At 38.5% G+C, this 19,246-nt stretch overlaps 1 protein-coding gene across 1 annotated transcript; it reads right to left on the bottom strand.

Moving 5' to 3' along the window:
• Positions 1–12,537: 12,537 nt before the first annotated feature.
• LOC307140327 (uncharacterized protein) lies at positions 12,538–18,593 on the bottom strand. The gene is made up of 14 exons (XM_079839772.1): positions 18,060–18,593; positions 17,372–17,476; positions 17,203–17,277; positions 16,926–17,000; positions 16,661–16,756; positions 16,042–16,378; positions 15,631–15,916; positions 15,133–15,366; positions 14,919–15,010; positions 14,710–14,814; positions 14,332–14,525; positions 14,093–14,257; positions 13,641–13,885; positions 12,538–13,470 (listed from the first exon to the last, which is right to left on the bottom strand). The coding sequence occupies exons 1-14, from the start codon at positions 18,272–18,274 to the stop codon at positions 13,439–13,441; spliced, it is 2,256 nt and encodes a 751-aa protein (XP_079695898.1). The 5' UTR covers positions 18,275–18,593; the 3' UTR covers positions 12,538–13,438.
• Positions 18,594–19,246: the final 653 nt, after the last annotated feature.

Genomic DNA, 19,246 nt, shown 5'->3' on the forward strand with positions numbered 1-19,246 from the left:
GATAGCATGGTTTTTCTACTATATCAAAGATGGCGTGTGGCCCTGCGGCCTTGTCCCTGTGGTTTATACATGTTTAAAAAAAAAAAAAAAAAAAAAAAAACCTGTTACATTTATGCAGCAACAGATATGAATTGCTCATGTGTAGTACTCCTCTACAAATTATAACTTCAAGTTCTGTTTAATCATGAAGTGGCCTTTAGCCATCAGCAGGCGGCGTTCCATGTTCACGCTTAACATGTTAACTCTTATTCTTCTTCTTTGTAGGAACTCCAGGACACAAGACCGGTGGGTCTATTTTATTTACCTTTTTTCGTGTGGCCCTGCGGCCTTGTCTCTGTGGTCTAGCAGACTGCGCGGCCCTGCGGCCTTGTTTCTGTGGTCTAGCAGACTGCGCGGCCCTGCGGCCTTGTCTCTGTGGTCTACCAGACCGTGTGGCCCGGCGGCCTTGTCTCTGTGGTCTATCAGGACGTGTGGCCCGGCGGCCTTGTCTCTGTGGTCTAACAGGCCGTGTGGCCCGGCGGCCTTGTCTCTGTGGCCCGGCGGCCTTGTCTCTGTGGCCCGGCGGCCTTGTCTCTGTGGCCCGCCGGCCTTGTCTCTGTGGCCCTGCGGCCTTGTCTCTGCGGCCCTGCGGCCTTGTCTCTGTGGTTCAGCAGTCCGTGCGGCCCTGCGGCCTTGTCTCTGTGGTCCAGCAGACCGTGCGGCCCTGCGGCCTTGTCTCTGTGTCTAGCAGTCCGTGCGGCCCTACGGCCTTGTCTCTGTGGTCTAGCAGTCCGTGCGGCCCTGCGGCCTTGTCTCTGTGGTCTAGCAGACCGTGCGGCCCTGCGGCCTTGTCTCTGTGGTCTAGCAGACCGTGCGGCCCTGCGGCCTTGTCTCTGTGGTCTAGCAGACCGTGCGGCCCTGCGGCCTTGTCTCTGTGGTCTAACAGACCGTGTGGCCCTGCGGCCTTGTCTCTGTGGTCTAGCAGACCGTGTGGCCCTGCGGCCTTGTCTCTGTGGTCTAGCAGACCGTGTGGCCCTGCGGCCTTGTCTCTGTGGTCTAACAGACCGTGTGGCCCTGCGGCCTTGTCTCTGTGGCCCTGCGGCCTTGTCTCTGTGGCCCTGCGGCCTTGTCTCTGTGGTCTAACAGACCGTGTGGCCCGGCGGCCTAGTCTCTGTGGTCTAATAGGCCGTGTGGCCCTGCGGCCTCGTCTCTGTGGCCCTGCGGCCTCGTCTTTGTGGCCCTGCGGCCTTGTCTTCGTGGCCCTGCGGCCTTGTCTCTGTGGTTATACATGTTTTATATATAAATATATATTATATAAAACAAAAATGGCCAAATGTACATTTATGCAGCAGCAGATATGAATTGCTCACGTGTAGTACTCATCTACAACTATAAATTCAAGTTCTGTTTAATCATGAAGCAGCCTTTAGCCATCAGCAGTTGGCGTTCCATGTTCACGCTTAACATGTTAACTCTTATTCTTCTTCTTTGTAGGAATCCCAGGATACAAGACCAGTGGGTCTATTTTTATTTTTCACCATTTTTGGGGGTAGGATAGGCTCCGTCCAGGTGGAAGTATTCTTCCACTTATTCTTGGGGGTCGGCTGCGCCTCTGCCTTCGTCTTCAGGCAGGATATGCAGAGTCCGGACCCTCAGATTGCGAGCTACGGACGGGGCCTATGCCAATATACTTTATTGCTTGCTGGGTTGTTAATAAATGGATAATTGTCACAGTATTTATTCTCCTGAGTCTTTCTGGCAGAAATGGAAGCTTTAGCGTAAGTTCTGCCAGGAAGACTTAATTGTCATGTCACTTTAATTTTATCTATCCAATCACATGCTAAATACCTGGGTATAAAAGATCGGTACTTACTCATGTCTGAGTTCGCAGATGCTGACGCTCCCATTCACCGCCATCCTCCCCACCACCTCCAAGTCAAATCCTTCCCTACATCCACCCCACCACCACCAGGATGGTCCCTTCCATACCTCACGTGGGGGTCGGCTGCGCCTCTGCCTTCGTCTTCAGGCAGGATATGCAGAGTCCGGACCCTCAGATTGCGAGCTACGGACGGGGCCTATGCCAATATACTTTATTGCTTGCTGGGTTGTTAATAAATGGATAATTGTCACAGTATTTATTCTCCCGAGTCTTTCTGGCAGAACTGGTGCATTAGATCAAATGTAATAACCCTGCCTAAGAAACGATAGGAGGTTAAATTACTGATCAATGGTTTCTTCAGGTCATGTAATAATAATAATAATAATAATAATAATAATAATAATACATTTTATTTGTACTGCACTTTACATTTGGAACAAATCTCAAAGTGCTACAGTTAAGATCATTTAAGAAGGATAAAATACTAATAGATTGAATGGTTAAAAGTCATAAGTTCTCCTAAAAAGAAATGTTTTTAGTCCTTTTTTAAAAGTCTCAGTAGTTTGAGGTGCCCTCAGATGGTCGGGGAGGGCATTCCAAATCCGAGGAGCGGCAGAACAGAAAGCCCGATCACCCATAGTGCTGAGCTTTGTCTTGGGGAGAAGGAGGCGGTTTGAGTTTGTTGATCGAGTTGTAGTTGAAGGTGTGAGTAGTTCTTTCAGATAGGGGGGGGGGGCATTTCCATAGATGCAGTGGTGGGTTAGAAGGGAGACCTTATAGTCAATCCTGGCGGTAACAGGAAGCCAGTGAAGTGAATGGAGAATGGGTGTGATGTGATCATATTTTCGAACTCTCATCAGGATCCTAGCAGCACTATTCTGAACGTACTGCAGTCTCTGCAAGCTTTTGTTAGGGATCCCGGTGAGAAGTGCGTTACAGTAATCCAGTCTGGAGGAAACAAAGGCATGGACCAGTTTTTCAGCATCTGCTAAGGATAGCATTGGACGGAGTTTTGCAATGTTTCTGAGATGGTAGAAAGATGTTTTGCAGAGGTTTTTGATATGGGCTTCAAAGCTGAGTTGTGGATCAAATCTTACACCAAGATTGGTGACAGTTGTGGAGAGGGGAATGTCATGACCAGAGAGTGTTATACCAGTTATGGAGGAAGACTGGGTTTGATGTGGAGTGCCAACAAGAATTGCCTCAGTTTTAGAGCTGTTTAACTGGAGGAAGTTGTGCTTCATCCACATCCTTATCTCCTCCAGACAGGCGGTGAGTGTTGAAGACGGAGTTGATGTTGGTGAAATAGAGGTGTGTGTTTCTGATTTCATGTACAGTTGTGTGTCATCAGCATAGCAGTGAAATGAGACTCCATAGCGGCTAATGACATGGCCGAGGGGGAGGATGTAAATGATGAAGAGAATGGGGCCAAGGACTGACCCCTGAGGAACCCCGCAGGTAACTGTGTGTTGCCGGGACCTTGCACTTCCAAGTGAAATGTACTCTGTTCTGCTAGTGAGGTACGATTTAAACCAGTTAAGAGCAGTGCCAGTGAGTCCAGTGGTTTGATGCAACCGGTTAAGGAGTATACCATGATCCACTGTATCGAATGCAGCAGACAGATCGAGGAGAATGAGGAGGGATGGTGAACCTGCATCAGCTGTCATCCGTAGGTCATTTGTGACTCTAACCAGGGCCGTTTCCGTACTGTGTGCAGAGCGGAAGCCAGACTGAAATTTTTCGAAAAGATTGTTGTATTTGAGATGATCCTGGAGGTGGGAAGCTACAACTTTTTCCAGTACTTTGGAGAGGAATGGGAGATTGGAAATGGGCCTATAATTTGCAAGCACATATGGGTCAAGGGTGGGTTTTTTGAGAAGTGGACTGATTATGGCAGTTTTTAGGGCAGATGGAACATTGCCAGACTGGAGGGAGTTGTTTATTATTGTGGTAATCAGAGGACTTAGGACAGAGGTGTTTACTTTCACTAGAGCTGAAGGAAAAGGGTCGAGGTCACAGGTGGTAGGTTTCATCTTTTTAATTATCGTCTCAACCTCTAGCTGTGAGATTTCTGGAAAGCGATGTAGGGGCTCCGAAATTACAGGCTGTGAGTGCATAGTCAGGGTGGATAGTGGTGAGGATCCAGGAAAGGTAGAGTGAATTGAGTCTATTTTTGTTTTGAAAAAGTCGAGGAAATTATTACAGTGCTCTTCTGTAGTTTCTGTAAGTGAGGGGGTTTGTGGTTTGAGTAGATGGTTTATGGTGGAGAACAGCTGTTTGGAGTTTCCGGGACTATTTCTGATGAGGTTTGAGTAGTAAGTTGACCGTGCCTCCATAAGTGACTTTGAATAGTCCTTTCGGTGTTCCCGAAAAGCAGGCTTGTGCACAGTGAGACCTGTGGTTTTGAATCTCCTCTCAATGGCACGCCCAGCTGTCTTCATTTTTCGTAGTTCACTGGTAAACCAGGGTGCTGATTGGGTGAAAGTGACTGTTCTGGTTTTTACCGGGGCATGAAGATCCAGAATGCTTCTGAGGGTGTTATTGTAATAGTCCACTGAATCCATGAGTGGTAGACAGTTTACAGAAAGGAGATGCTGGAGATCGGATGCCATAGTCTCTAGGTTGATGTTTTTCAGATTTCTGAAGCAGATTTGGCGTTTGGGCTTGATGAGGCTGGATAGTGAAGACATCTTCATGGAGATGGCCTTATGATCAGAAACTCCCAGATCATACACCAGAAGATTGCTGAGAGAAACAGAGTTTGTAATGACTAGATCGAGAGTGTGACCCCTGGTATGAGTGGGGGCATCGACAAGTTGTGTCAGATTAAAACAGTCGAGTAATTGGAGAAATTCTGCTGCAAAACGGCAGGTTGAAGAGTTGACGTGAATATTCATATCTCCAAGTATGATGATATTAGCAGACATTATACAGAAAGTTGAAAGAAGATTGGACATCTCTGGGATGAATGATGGGTTTGGTTTTGGTGGCCGGTAAATAAGAAGTATCGTAGTGGAAAGAGGGTGCTTACATTTAAATGCAAGGCATTCAAACGAAGACAGCTCAGGCAGGGTTATAGGGGACAAGATCAGATCACTTCGGTGGATGACAGCCAGACCACCACCACGCCCTGTGCTGCGGGCTTTCTGTAAATAGCAGTAACCAGGGGGACAGGTCTCATTTAAAACAGAATAAACATCTGGTTGATGCCAGGTTTCTGTAAGGCACATCATATCTAAACACTTTTCTAGAATATGATCATGTATGAGGCAAGATTTGTTTGTGATGGATTGTGCATTAAAAAGTTCATGTGTCATAAATGCATATATTGCTTAGGATTTCATAATTTCTCTCTCTTAGAACTTATTCTTTCCTCATCTTCTTCCTTTCTGCAACGTGTGAATGTGCGAGTGCGTGTGTTTATGTTAGATATTAGTTTGATGTGTTAGAGTAATCAATAAAGTTCCGTTTGTATTCAAAGATAACTGTTCTTGTGTTATGTGCTTATCAATTTAATGTCTTGAACTGCCGATCTAAGTTACCTGGCTGTTAAATAGTGTTTCACTATTGTTCGGATATTAATATCCGCTGCAGAGTTGATATTTACGGCCTGTTCAAATGAACGCTGGAAGAGTCATTTGCTCGGCTGTAAAATAGACTCTCAAAATTCCCTATGAATTCATTAATTCATTCATTTGAGCTAAATATACATGTTTCCCTTTAACAGAGCCCCTTTAAGTTCTTACATATCGGCGGACGAATAAGTTAAGGTGTAAACATTAATTCTGAATTATTTATAAATTATAGTGTCATTCGAGTCTATTTCACTTTAATTCAATTCCCCGTTGAGTTATTATTTTATCTGACTCATAGTCGCTACATAGGTGCTTCATCTGGAATAATCGGCTGATTAAATTCAAGAATAAATCCTTATTTTATAAAACTTGGTTCAATAATAACATAATTCTAGTGTCCCAACTAATAAATGATAGTGGTTTAATGCTGAATTATTCTGAATTCCTTAACACTTTTGGCATTCCAATCACCCCAAGAGAGTTTGCAATTGTTATGGATGCTATCCCTTCTGGTATTTTAACTCTCTTAAAAGGGGCTGGAAAACCAGATTGCCTACCAGATCTGGACCCCAAGTTGACCTTAGTTGGTAAATTATGTTTTGCAACCAAAATGAGGAATAATAATCGTAATATTCGCTCTTTATTCCAGAGAGATGTCACCAGCATACTTAATGTTGTTCCCTATTGGTCTAACTTTGTTGACAACCTGAATTGGGGGAATATTTGTAATCTTCTTTACAAATACCTCCTTACGAATAAAGTAAGAGAAGTCTCTTTCAAAATCATACATAGGTTTTATCCTGCTAAGCATTATCTCCTTAGGTTTAAGTCTGACATATGTGTTAATTGTTCTTTTTGTGGAATTTGTCCAGAAACAATGGTACATCTGTTCTGGCAATGTCCCTTTGCCATCACTTTCCGGAAAGATCTGTCCCGATACTTTTTTACTGTTAAACTTATTGCTGATTTTTCTTTGTTTTTGAAAAATGTACTGTTTGGTTTCCATGATAACAAAGAGTAAAAAACACAAAGAAATATACCTAATTAATCTATTGATCATTTTAGGGAAATATCATATTCACAAAGCCAAATTTAGTAATTCTAAACCCTCTTTTATTGCTTTTGATAAGGAGACGGAACAGTACATCAATTCCATCCATGATTCAAAAAAAAAGAAGGCTGCTAAAATCATTCTGTTATGCTCTATCTTTAATGCATTTATTTGAAACTCCCCCTGGCTCTGCTCTTATCTATTATTTGTTGTCTGTATTAATGACTCTATTTGTGTGTTCCTCTGTTTGTATCGTAAAGATTTAATTAAGTTTATATAAAAAAATAAAAAAAACATTTTCTTTTCTTTTCTCACATACAGATGTAGTAGAAAAAATAGGATTTTGTGTGAATCTAATTTAAAACACAAGTTATAATTAATACCTGTTACACCTGCCACATGAATAGTGTGGGATTACAAATTTATAAATTGTTATATCTAGGTTCCAATGTAATAGAATATAACTGAAAACTTTATCTATATTGTGTTTTACATTTTGAGGTAAACTTGAGGGCATTCTAAGGAGATTAAGTCAGGCAGTGTAATTGTTTGAGACATTAAGTCTTTTGTCTTTATGCACTTCCTGACCATTTAGCATAAGCTCAGAGCACAATATCATTTGGCTGATTGGATTAGCATCTATGCATTTGAATGACACTGTTATGCTGGTTGAATTAGGACTGATGAGACAGGAATGTTTGGGGTGTGTCCCTATTTCCTATACAACATTTGCATTGTATTGTTCAGAGTGTCTCCTCCCCTGCTGTATAATCCCTCCCCCTGAAATGTAGATAAGTTACAGTGTTCTGTACTGTTAAGTTAGACTTGTTGGATGCAGGCACGGATTTAGAAAGCAGAGGCCCCTGGGCACAAAATCGGAGGCCCCCCAGAACTCGTGGCCCAAACTCACACAGCTTAAAAAACTATTTGTCCTAAACATGACACAAGCTTATATTAAGGGCTTCAAAATAACTGGTAACACAGTTAACAAGTTTTAAGCAGTTTGCCCTGTGTAAAAGATTTGTGCTGTTTAATGCGTTTAAGAATTTTTTTTGTTGATTTTCTGAAGCATAAAGCCTCAAAATTACATTCAAATATAGGCTACATTTGTTTGATTTCATTAAATAAAAAAAGTAAAAAAAAAAAAAAAATTTTTTTGCCTATATATATATATATATATAGCCTAATAATAATTTTATATATAAGAAAATTTTAATATAACCGAAAGAAAAGTAGCTACACTGAATAATAGGCCTATAGCCTAAGTTACTTTTTTTTTTTGTAATTGCGATTACATTTTATTGAACGATTACATAATTGTGGCCTCCGTAATTGTAATCACGATTACAAATTCGATCAATTGTGCAGCGCTGTCAGGAGAGGACGAGCTTTCTGCAAGTGAATCTCCGCTAAAATTCAAGCTTCCGTGAATGAGCGCACACAATTGAATAAATCAAACGAAGCACAATAGAATAGTAGTGCAATCATTCTGACTAAAACGGGCAATTCTAGGATTTTAATTTTATGGGGGCTCAGCCCCCAGTGAGGGTATAAAAAAAATGGTAACACTTTAGTTTAGGGTCCAATTCTTACTATTAACTGCATTTTAGGATATTGGCTTGCTCCCCCAAAAAAATTGATTTCTATGATCTACCTAATGTGCAATTTAAGTTGTTCTGAACGCCAAAAAATTTGATATAGCAATACATTGAAAACCATGTCAGTGGGTAGATATGAATGATAAAGTTTTTTCCATTTTTGTCAGTGAAGACAGTAAAACATATGTTTTACTGATATTTATATGTTTTATGAATCATTTTCATAGACATGTTAATTTACTGAAGGCTACTAAGCTAGGTAACTAAATTTATTAAATTAATTCACAATATGCACACATTCATTATTAATCTGCCCAATACAGGCTGTGAAAAAAGCTGAACTTTTTTATTTACTGAATGCTACAAATGGAATTATTAATTTACAATATGCACACATTCATTACTATTAATCTTATGCCTAATCGGATGAAAACGGCTTTGTTAATATTTCTTATTTGTTAATTAGCTATATTTTAAATGACATTACATTGGCCAATTCAATTGAAAATGTCGAAATTAGACAAAAGTTTATTAATTTGAGTGAACATTTCTGACTTAGAGAAGCAGCTGTCAAATATGAAATGTTTAGTTTAGCTTCATATCTCGCACTTGACGTCGAGTCGTGCTGCCAAAATTCGCGCTCAGCCTCAGCAGCTTCTGTGCGTTCATAAAGCCCGCCTACTCTGATTTGATTGATTTTCTCAAATATTTTGACATTGACATTTATTTCCGTTTTAATTATTTTGTTAAATCAAGTTAAACTAAATGGAAATGACAAATGACTAGCTGAAATAAAAATTTATTTTATTTTACTTGAGTTAACATGTTTTCATGTTCTTAGTTTTAGTTTGAGTTAACTTAGTTACTTATAACCCCAATAATAGCCCTGCAAGTTAGATTATATGATTATTAGTAGCTACTTGAGCAAATAGTTTATGTAAAATGCATTAAAAAAGCGCTTTTTAATCACATAAAATAGTGATTTAATCAGCCTAACGATTAAATATTAGCTTAAAGATTAAAAACAACAAAGCGATACTTCTGCAGTGATCTGACGGGAAAAGACAAATTATATAATTATATAATTATAGAAAGAAAAAAATATGTGAAATATTACGTGAATGTAGGCTACCCTCAACTAGATAAGCCTCGAAAGCGTATCTGGTCATACCTACAAATGAACAGTCAACATTAATACAACAACGTTACATGATTTAAAAAGCAACATATCGTACGGGGACAGATGGGTGGTGAAATCTTATGAAAAGTTTAGTTTATGAAAGGTGCTGGGCTTGCCTCTAGCTCGCACTAGCTAAATCAGAAAAAAATATTTATTTAGGAGGTGAGTCGGTGGACGCAGATTCGGAAGGCTTCTGCGCCGAGCATTTAATCAGGGTTTTTAATAAGGGGGAAAAGTAATAGATGCCTACGGTAATGTAGCCTACGTTAACCTACCAGTCACCGCCGGTGCGCCGTGCAGGCTCTTTATCTGTGTCGAGCCGACTTTTGAAAAAAGTGGAGATGGTTGGAATAATGCTAATTAAATCCTCTCTGGTATCCTTCTCCCTTTTTACTTTCCGTTTTGTGGCTTCACCGTTTTTTTAATCTTATGTCGTTTTTTTCCGATGTCCTCAACTCTCTTTTTTTCACACTTCTACCGCATGTCTTGCAGCTATCAACAGTTTCCGCAGTAAGCTCATCAGACACAGTCGATACTGGTCATGATACTTTTTTGTGTGCAAATAAATTATTGTTAACACGCATACACACAAACACACACTCATTCATTCATTTTATTTTAATTTTAAATAAAAAAAAAAGGGATGAAGCCACAGTTAGTGGGGTCTTGGAGGCCCCCTAGAGGTCGGAGGCCCCCGGGCACCGGCCCAATCGGCCCGGTGGTAAATCCGGCCCTGCCTCTCGCCCTCTCCAAGCTGATAAGCGATGGGCATATGAAAGAGAAAGGGATGGGAAAAGGGAGACTCGAACTTGCTTGCTTTCTCACTTATCAGATCGGGTTCAACCAGACAGTGGTAGGCATATTTAATATGAAAGTTTTTCTTTTTCCATAATTAATCGCACAAAATTAGCCTTTAAAAAAGAGACGCTCTAATATTTACACTTGCACACGCAAATCAACTTTCTCCTGCCTCAGCTGCTGTAGCCATAGCTACGTTCTGCATGACTTGATTAACAGATGTCTCGTCCATTCAGCGGTCAGTATTCCATTCGCCACATATACCTACCTTTTCCGTTTTGTCTGACTTGTCCTTGTGTTTTCTGACTTGTAATTTTGTTTTCAGATTTGTCATTGTGTCTTCTGACTTGTTATTTTGTTTTCATATTTAGGGCCCGAGCACCGATGGTGTGAGGACCCTATTGGATTTCGAAAGTTTATTATTATTATTATTATTATTCTCCCAAATGAATCGCTTTCGAAAACTCACAAAACTTTCATTGTCATTGTGTTTTCTGATTTGTTATTTTGTTTCCGGAAATGTTATTGTGTTTTCTAACTTGTTAATTTGCTTTTGGACTTTGCGTTTATAATTTGTTATTTTGTTTTCGGAATTGTGATTTGTTTTGCACTTCTCGGCCACCGTACTATCCGGCTGAATAAAATTCTGTTGCATTATTTTCCTGTTTAAACGTGCAGTATGTAATTTTTGGCCACTAGGGGTCACTCATTCAAAATAATAACAACAGACGTACTTTGATGACGTCGGGAAAGTGCGTGGGCTCATGGGAGTTGTTGTCATTGTTACTGTCAACCAGCGAATCTGGCATCTCCAGCAGAAAACATGTTCACTGACAAGGTAATGTATTGTTATATTGCATCTCTATTGTTGTTACGTTTAGTTATGGCTTTTAACTTTATGTAATCAAGTCTATTGCTATCAGGGTAATGAAATAGCAGCGAGCTACCGTTAGTTAACAAACTTATCAGTAACGTTAGCTAATGTGTGAGACAGAATGTTGTGCGGGCGGTCGCTATGTCAACATACCTATAAGTTGAGTGACTTATAGGTATGTTGACATATTAACCGCGCATCATAATTTGAGTGACTCAAATTATAGGTATGTTGACATATTAACCGCGCATCATAATTTGAGTGACTCAAATTATAGGTATGTTGACATGGCATCCGCGCTCGTCGAACATTCTGTCTATCAACTTGAGTCGCTGCTTCTAACGTTTAGATCAGACATCTACTACCCTCGTCCTGGAGAGATGTTGTCCAGACTCTTTTCGCTACAAAACGTGTTTCATCACATGTAATTGTAATAATTATAGGTTTCATAAGCCGAATCAGGTGTCATTGTGTGTGTTTGGATTGAAAACCTAACGTACAGGATGGTAACGTTTGCTCTCCAGAACGAGGGTTGGAGACTTCAGCTCGCTGTCAAATTAATTCACAATTAGGTAGCACTTATATTATATTGTGCTATGCCAACAACGTGTTGTAAAGAAAACTGTAATTATATAATTACAAAACCATAGCAATAAGTCTTATGATCACATAAGATGTACATCTCATACACATGCATCTTATGTGACCATAAGACTTATTGCTATGGTTTTGTACTTATCGAATTATAATGTTAAACATTTATTTTGTAATTATCAAATAAATAAAAAAGACCTATGGTGAACTGATCATGTCCCTTCTATCTCTCTCTTTTTTTTTTTGTAGTAATATTTGACAATTAAAAACAAAGTATTATATTAAATCTAACTTTTTAGCAAAGACAAAGAACAAACAATATGTAGGTATTTATAATAAATGAATAGTAAAAAACACCCATATGAAGCAAGTAATAAATTAAAAATATAATACAATATAATTTATAAATTTTACATAGACAAAAAAACAATTAATTAAATTTTTTTACTCAAGTATGGGGTATGAGTTAACATCTAAAAATAATGTTTTTTTTCCTGTCAACATGTGAATATATTGCAGGGAGAGACAGATAGCTCCTCACCGGATGCCTCAATTGCATCATTAGATATTAGCGATGAGACGTGGAGTCCCCAGCATGGAAAGAAAGACTTTAGGAAAGGGACAGGAAGGGCAAGTAGAGCAGCTGGAGTGAGTGGGAGAGGAAGACCGGTAGTTAGGGGAAAGGCAAGAGCAGGCAGAAGAGCAGCAAGCAGTGGAGCAGAAACAAGTGGAGCAGTCGAAGTCATCGGTGAAGCAGGAGTGATTGGAGCTGCTGTAGGGATTGAAGCACCAAGAGGAAGGACTGTAGGTAGAAGGAGAGGGACGACAAGAGCGGAAAGTACTGCAGGACACAGCAGTGCAACCAGGGGTAGACAGGCAGCTAGAGGAAGAGGGACTAGAGCAGCACTTGGAATCTCTGAAGTGGACAGAGTGAGGGTGCAGAGGCTGCAAGAGGAAAGAAAGTCCCAGACACAGGTATCTTAGAGAAGACTGCAAGTCTCAGGATAAGATTAAACTTCCTTTTATCAATGAAATTAAAAAATATATATATTTAGAGACAAGAATGCGAAAAATAGAATTATTTTGGATTATTCTTAGAGTCAGGGTTACATTTGTTAAATTCTTAACATTGTTATTTTCAGGAGCAGATCCGGAATATGGATCCAGATGACGCTCGTTCACTCTTGATCAGAGTCATGGATAGAGAGCCTGGCCTTATCTTCGATGTGCTCCAGCCAGCTGCTCAGGGAACAGAAGTTCCATTACCAGGTGTGCCTGGATGGTGCAGATGCTCAAGATGCAGGGAAATGGGATCCGACTTGGAAAATAAATGTTGTGGCAAGAGCGAGGCCAACTGCGTCAGTATATTACCCCACATGTCATTGTATATTTTAGATGAGCATGTACTGAGATTATCACGGCGTCTCAGAAATGACATTTATGCTCTCCATGACACACAGCTGCCTGGGGAGGACAACCGGGAATACCGCTATGCCGCTTACCGAAATTTTGTTTTGTGGAATTATGGTGCCCTTGGTGCGGGAAACCGTGTTGTCATCCCCAGCTGTTGTGTGTCCAGAATACGGGATAAATACCCAGACCCATTTGGAAGATACACTGGGTTCATAGAAACAATTTTATAAACTTTAGTTCATAAAGACACCTTACTGTTGTTGTTTTCATTTGTGTTTGATGTTTATTTATTTATTTATCAATATCTAGAGCAGCATACAAGGTGATTTTGATTTGCAAGTAATTCAATTTTTGAAATAAAAATAAAAACTTGTGTTGGAATTGAACAAATAAACTTGCGTCATATTTATTTACATGTCATGTTTCGGAAAAAAATTGGAGTCTTCTCTCCAAAAAAAAAATAAAATAGTGTTTTTATTAAAAAAACAAATTGCTCAGTTGTTCTCTTGAGGTGTATTGCCGGGCCCTATAAGAGGAAAACAATTTTATTTAAATATACATATTAAATATACTAATAAAAGTATAATTTCCCATCATGTAAAAATATAGGTCAAGTCTTATTTTACAGTCTAAGGACAAATTTGTTTCAGTGAAATGTATTTACAGTTTAAACTTTCAGCTGGTCACTGGTCATACCTAGGCCTCTACTGACGTGGGACTCAACAATGGTGTCTACAGCTGGAGGTTGAACACTTGGAAGTAGTCCAAGTGTTCGAGGGTCATCAGGACGTAGAATCCTCCGCCTTGGACAGCCCCTGTCAGAATCCAGTCTTTTTCTCAAAATGGCTGCCTGTAGATCAGGGATGTAGCTGTAGTTCTTCTCTTCTTTCATGGTGTAGACAGTCCATCTCCCAGATTTTTTTTGGTATTGTCGACGTAAGCTATAAAACAAATTTACAATATAGGTTGTAATTAGTTTGAATGCACTAATAAACATAAAAAAAATCTAGCATTCTTTAAAAAGTCCTGAGTTTAAAATAAGTTATATATATATATATTAAATTATTTAAAATGTTACACAAATTATACACTGCAGATAAATATGCTTTTAAGAATAGTGTGCACTGATAATTTATTGGTCATCTTACATCAATTGGCCTTCTTTGTTGAGAATTGGCGGTCTGTTTTTATGATGGTTGTAGTCAAGTGCTGCCAGGAGAGTACGTGCCTCATAAACCAATGGCGAGAAACTGAAACGTTTGCTTGCGTACATAAGTATATGGTTGTGAAAGGACTCCAGTTGACAGGTAGATCTGTGTAAATAATGTCGGAAAAATTATAACACAGACTAGAGGTTATAAAGAGGTTAGAGGTTATAGCTAGTTACCTGAAAGGTAGATATCTGTGCACATCTTTAAGCCATCTCTTGTTAAGCACAATCTTTTCTAGTGCCTTGTGAGCCTGTGACCCACTCTCCGGCCATTCTTTCTCATTATTTTCTGCCAGACAATCATGCAAGCATTTGCCAAGGTACCATGTGTGTTCATTGGTAACATGATGAAGCACACTGCTCCAGAGTTTCTACAAGAAATAGTTGCAGATTAGATGAGACAGTGAGGTAAGTTTATGGTCAGTCTAGCCATATGATTAAACTTTGTTTTTAAAAGGCCTCCTCAAAAAAGTTAACAATATTGGAGTAAATCTAAACATCATTTATGTATTTATTTATACGAATTTGGAATAAAATTTTAAATGTATTACTTACCCTGAAATGGCCATCAGTCTCTGCTGTCTTACAACAGAACCAAAAGTGGTTAACAATGTCTTTGGTCCACTTCAGAAGTATTTTTTGCCCTGACAGCTGTCCTGCCTTAGTATGAAAAAAAAAAAAAAAAAAAAAAAATCATATTTAGAATATGTTATAAATATATGTTCACATGTCCAAGTTGAAACTTTAAAAATATAAAAACCCACTGCTGTGATCTTCTTGGCCAGATTCTTCGCACCATGCCACATATCCCATGAGTGAAGTACTCCTGAGTCCTTGTACCTACCAGAGTTAGGATCTTGGAAACAAAACAAAAACAAGTTATTTTGAAGCTAATATATGCAATAGAAAAAAAAACATCCACATCTACTAAACAAAAGATTATATATTTATTCATTAAATAATAACTACCGTACTTACTCATAAGAGAAGAAATCTGATTGTGAGCATCCGTACAAATTTCTGTGAGCTTTATTTCAGTTAGAAGCTTGTCCATGGTCCTTACAAAAGCCTCTCTTTCCATAATTACAGAGTTTCGCTGGGTCTGCCTTTTGTCAATGGTCACAACAGATATAATCTCCTTTGATTCATTCTCCATTGTGGTGTAGGTGCAGTACTGTGCACAGTGTCCTGGACTGTCCATTCTTCCATCTGCTGTAAAAGTCAAGAACAAAAATGATTTCTAAATGAGAAATGCGATGACAAACTAGAAAATAGTCCAAGACAGGATAAAATAAAAACCAGATCCAAATGGATTAGAAAAAATACTTTATATACTATATACTTTATATACTTATACTTTGTACTTTAAAAAAATATATATAAAACAACAAATTTGAACTAAATCATGAATTAAGGATATTACACACAAAAATATAGTTTGAAATGAAATTATTTTCAAGAAGCCAGGGGACATACCTAGCACTACAACACTGTCTTTATCCTGCAGCCGTTGGATCGCTGTAGATCTCTTCACTTCCCAAAATTCCCTGATTGTTCCTACACAGTAGGTGTCTTGTATGTTAAAGAAAAGGTCCTTCCCAACAAATCCCATGTTCATGTATTTGAACAGGTGGGAAACTTTATAGTAGTTATTCCCAGACAGTAGTACATTTGTAGCCATCATGAAGTCCCCTGCCTGGATCCCATATTTTAGTGTGGGCTGTGAGTTCCACTTCCATATTTTGTGACCATTGGAACATATCTGTAAAATATTAAAACAATATTATAATTAGACAAACTCAAACTCAACTTTTCTGTATAAATTAAATTTCAATAAATAATGTAGATGTATAGGTTGTTGTGGTATGTAGATACTTTTTGACTCACCCATTCAATGATTGTTCCTGTGCCTCTTGAAGTCAGATTTACTTCAAATGGTGCTGAAGCCTGGCAAGCCTGATTTGTCACTTTGTTTTTGAAATTGCATTTCAAAAGAGGCAGCTTTAGACACGTAACCAGCTGTTTCAAGTTCAATTGATACACTATAGATGCCTTCTGTCCAATTACATCATCCTCACACAAGACCTGTAAGCTAGACGGTGACGTGACCAAATCTTCTTCTTGGGGCGGTACATCATTCTCAGTGGAAAGTAGTACCGTTTCTTCCAGGCTGATGAACGGAAGCTTTTCCATCATCTCCAATGTTTTTTTTCCTCCACCAGTTCTGTCATTGTTAAACAATTATTACATTATGCATTATTAACATGCGTTTACTTTTTGGAAATTTTTTTTTTTTTTTTATGATATCAGTAAAAATAAACTTATTATAAACACATCATTACACTAAAATATACAATATATAGGCCAAATTGTTTCACTTCTCTTCCATTCAACTGGAAGGAATAACATACAGTCTATGTATATAGTTTGCCATTGATCCAAGACTAGCAACTTACATTCGCAGTCACACAAGAGTTTTAAACTAAGGTGAAACCTATGAACAAACCTCATACAAATAGATGGGATGTAGTCATCATCCAAACTACTATCTTCACTTGCTGATTCCAAAGCACCATCGTCATCTTTATCTCTCCAGTCAATCCTGAAAATAAAAAAAATACAAAGACCAATACATAACAATTAAATTAATCAAACATAAAATTACACAAAGGGTGAGTTTATTAGGAGGATTCAGTTTCAAATATTGAGAGCTTTCATCATGGGTATAAAACAAGAGTAATATACAAATAATGGATTATAATAATACTTACACTGTGTTTTGAAGATCATTAGCGTCTTCTTTCAGGGTAATGGTGGACTCATCATGAACACTCATTTTAGAAAAACTATAATAAAAAATAATAATTATAACATTTTATTACAAACTATTTCGAAGTTTTGCAAACTAAATTCTGCACCACAACTGCTATTTGTGTAATTTGTGTTCATAAAGAAATTATTGAATGTGAAAGGACTTTAAGTAATTTCCGATTATGAATTTTACATAAAGTAACAATTTATTACTTCTATAAAATATTTTAAAATCACCTTTCATCCAGCACCTGTTGTTCTATTTCAGCAATAGGAATTTCTTCAATATCAGACTCCAGAATGCATTTTTCTCTTTAAAATAACATCAACAAAAAACAGATATTTGTTATACTTTCATATGTATCGAACTGGAAAAGTAATATAATAAAACTTGTGTATACCTTACCTATGTGATGATGACTCACTAGATGGTGGAATGGTTGAGAGAGTTTGAAAGGGCATTGCATGTCTTTTGCTTGGAGTTGATGTGGATGGACCTCCTTTTTCATAACTGTTCAATAAGGAAATAAATTTCAATTTAGTTTATCATTACCAACCAATAATACATAGTGAGTGAGAGAACCAGCAATACGTTGTTTATTGGAACACGCGCTCTGTCGCTCCCCACGTTCATCACTCATTCTAATAAATTATTTTGGAACTCAGAGATATATGAATTAGTAGATCATTATTAAATCTTTATTATATGTAGCTAGTATTAACATATGATAAAAGTGACGGTCACCTTACATTAATTGACCAAGATAGTGGCATATTACCATATGAAGCTAACGTTACTTTCTCCAGCTACATATAAACCCAATAATAGCTAGTCCATCTGCGTTTTACACATGACATCATCGTGTCACCAAATATACATATAAAAATATACTTTTGAATCAGTTTTTAAAAAATAGCTGTTTCAGTCTCCAAAAACACAGGATCCGCCTGTTTGAAACGCCGATACAATACAAAATGTATACGTATTCAGCAAAACGCGTCTCAATGTGGTCAAGATCGCTATGCAATATGCAAACATACAGCATACTATGATTATATGATTATTATGTTAGCTGAATGGTAACTTAACTTACCTGTTTATTAAAACGCAAGCGAGATCAGCATCTCTCTGCAGTCCGAGCTTGTCACGAAGATTTCGCCATCTTTCAAAGGCTTCTCCAAGGTTTACACGTCTCTTGCTTCTTCTACTGTCCCAAAATCTTCTCGGGTCATTTTTTTCACCCGTACGTTTGCGCTTTGTTGAGCTGGCAGAACGTACAGGCAAAGAGTAGTCATGATCCATTATCATACAGACTTTCTTATACGGGTGTTCCCCTTATACTGTCATGGTTCCTCTTTGAGTTTGGCGGTTCCGCCGAGTTCCGAAGGAAGACGCAAACGCGGATATGACGTGTTAGACGGGCGACATAACGGAAATAAAGACACGGCCCGTGTCTTCAAATTAAAATATTAATTTCTCTGGATTTAGAAGTTAATTGGAACTGTCGGGATAATGTAAACACACAACTTTAAAAAATATATAACATAGATATAGTGATTTTTTATATTCTTAATGCTGAAACATTACATATTGTGCCTTTAACACTGTGAAGCTGCTTTGAAACAATCTGCATTGTTAAAAGCGCTATATAAATAACATTGACTTGACTTGAAAAGAGGAATCAATTTGTTGTTCGCCTCGTATCTCACAGCTCAAATCTTTCTTTCCCGAGTTTGTGTGCCCATATAATCTTAGTGAAAGTGGTAAATAGATTTTGGCTTGCTGTCTGCTATAGAGGGGCTCGGAGAGGATATTCTACCCAAGCTCCGATTGCCCCCCTATAACAGGCAAAATTGTACAAAAGGAGGAGCAGGGGAAGAGGAGATTGCTGCAGGAACTAAAAATGGGAAGAGGTAAGCTGCTGGTTTTATACCTTGGTATAATTGGAAGATTAGATGGGCGCACTCCTCCCGAAATTACGTTTAATAACTTCACTTATTTCTGTGCCTTCTTTATTTCTGTAGATGTGTTCAGGCCAGGACATTTATCAAACATGTTAAGTTTGGGGCAGATTGGATATTGCATGTTTCAGTTACAATAACTTCCTGTTTCATGGCATAAAACAAGAACATTTAATAATGCATAGCATGTGTGTGAAACCAAATATAAGAACACACTTAAACACATTAAACAAAGTTTATCACATTGAAAAAATTGCATGAGAATAAATTCATACAACAGAATAACCCTGTGCCACCCACAGGCCACAGGAGTCAGGCA

The sequence above is a fragment of the Gobio gobio genome (assembly GCF_949357685.1).
Source record: "Gobio gobio genome assembly, chromosome: 16".
Classification (NCBI taxonomy): Eukaryota; Metazoa; Chordata; class Actinopteri; order Cypriniformes; family Gobionidae; genus Gobio; species Gobio gobio.

Bases quoted from the DNA above. Each gene is read 5' to 3' on its own strand.
- LOC307140327 (XM_079839772.1), bottom strand. From the start codon at position 18,274: ATGATAATGGATCATGACTACTCTTTGCCTGTACGTTCTGCCAGCTCA. The intron at 17,477-18,059 runs GTAAGTTAAGTT...CTTATTGAACAG, and splicing joins GCTTGCGTTTTAATAAACAG to TTATGAAAAAGGAGGTCCAT. The intron at 15,917-16,041 runs GTGAGTCAAAAA...AATATTTTACAG, and splicing joins CAGGAACAATCATTGAATGG to ATATGTTCCAATGGTCACAA.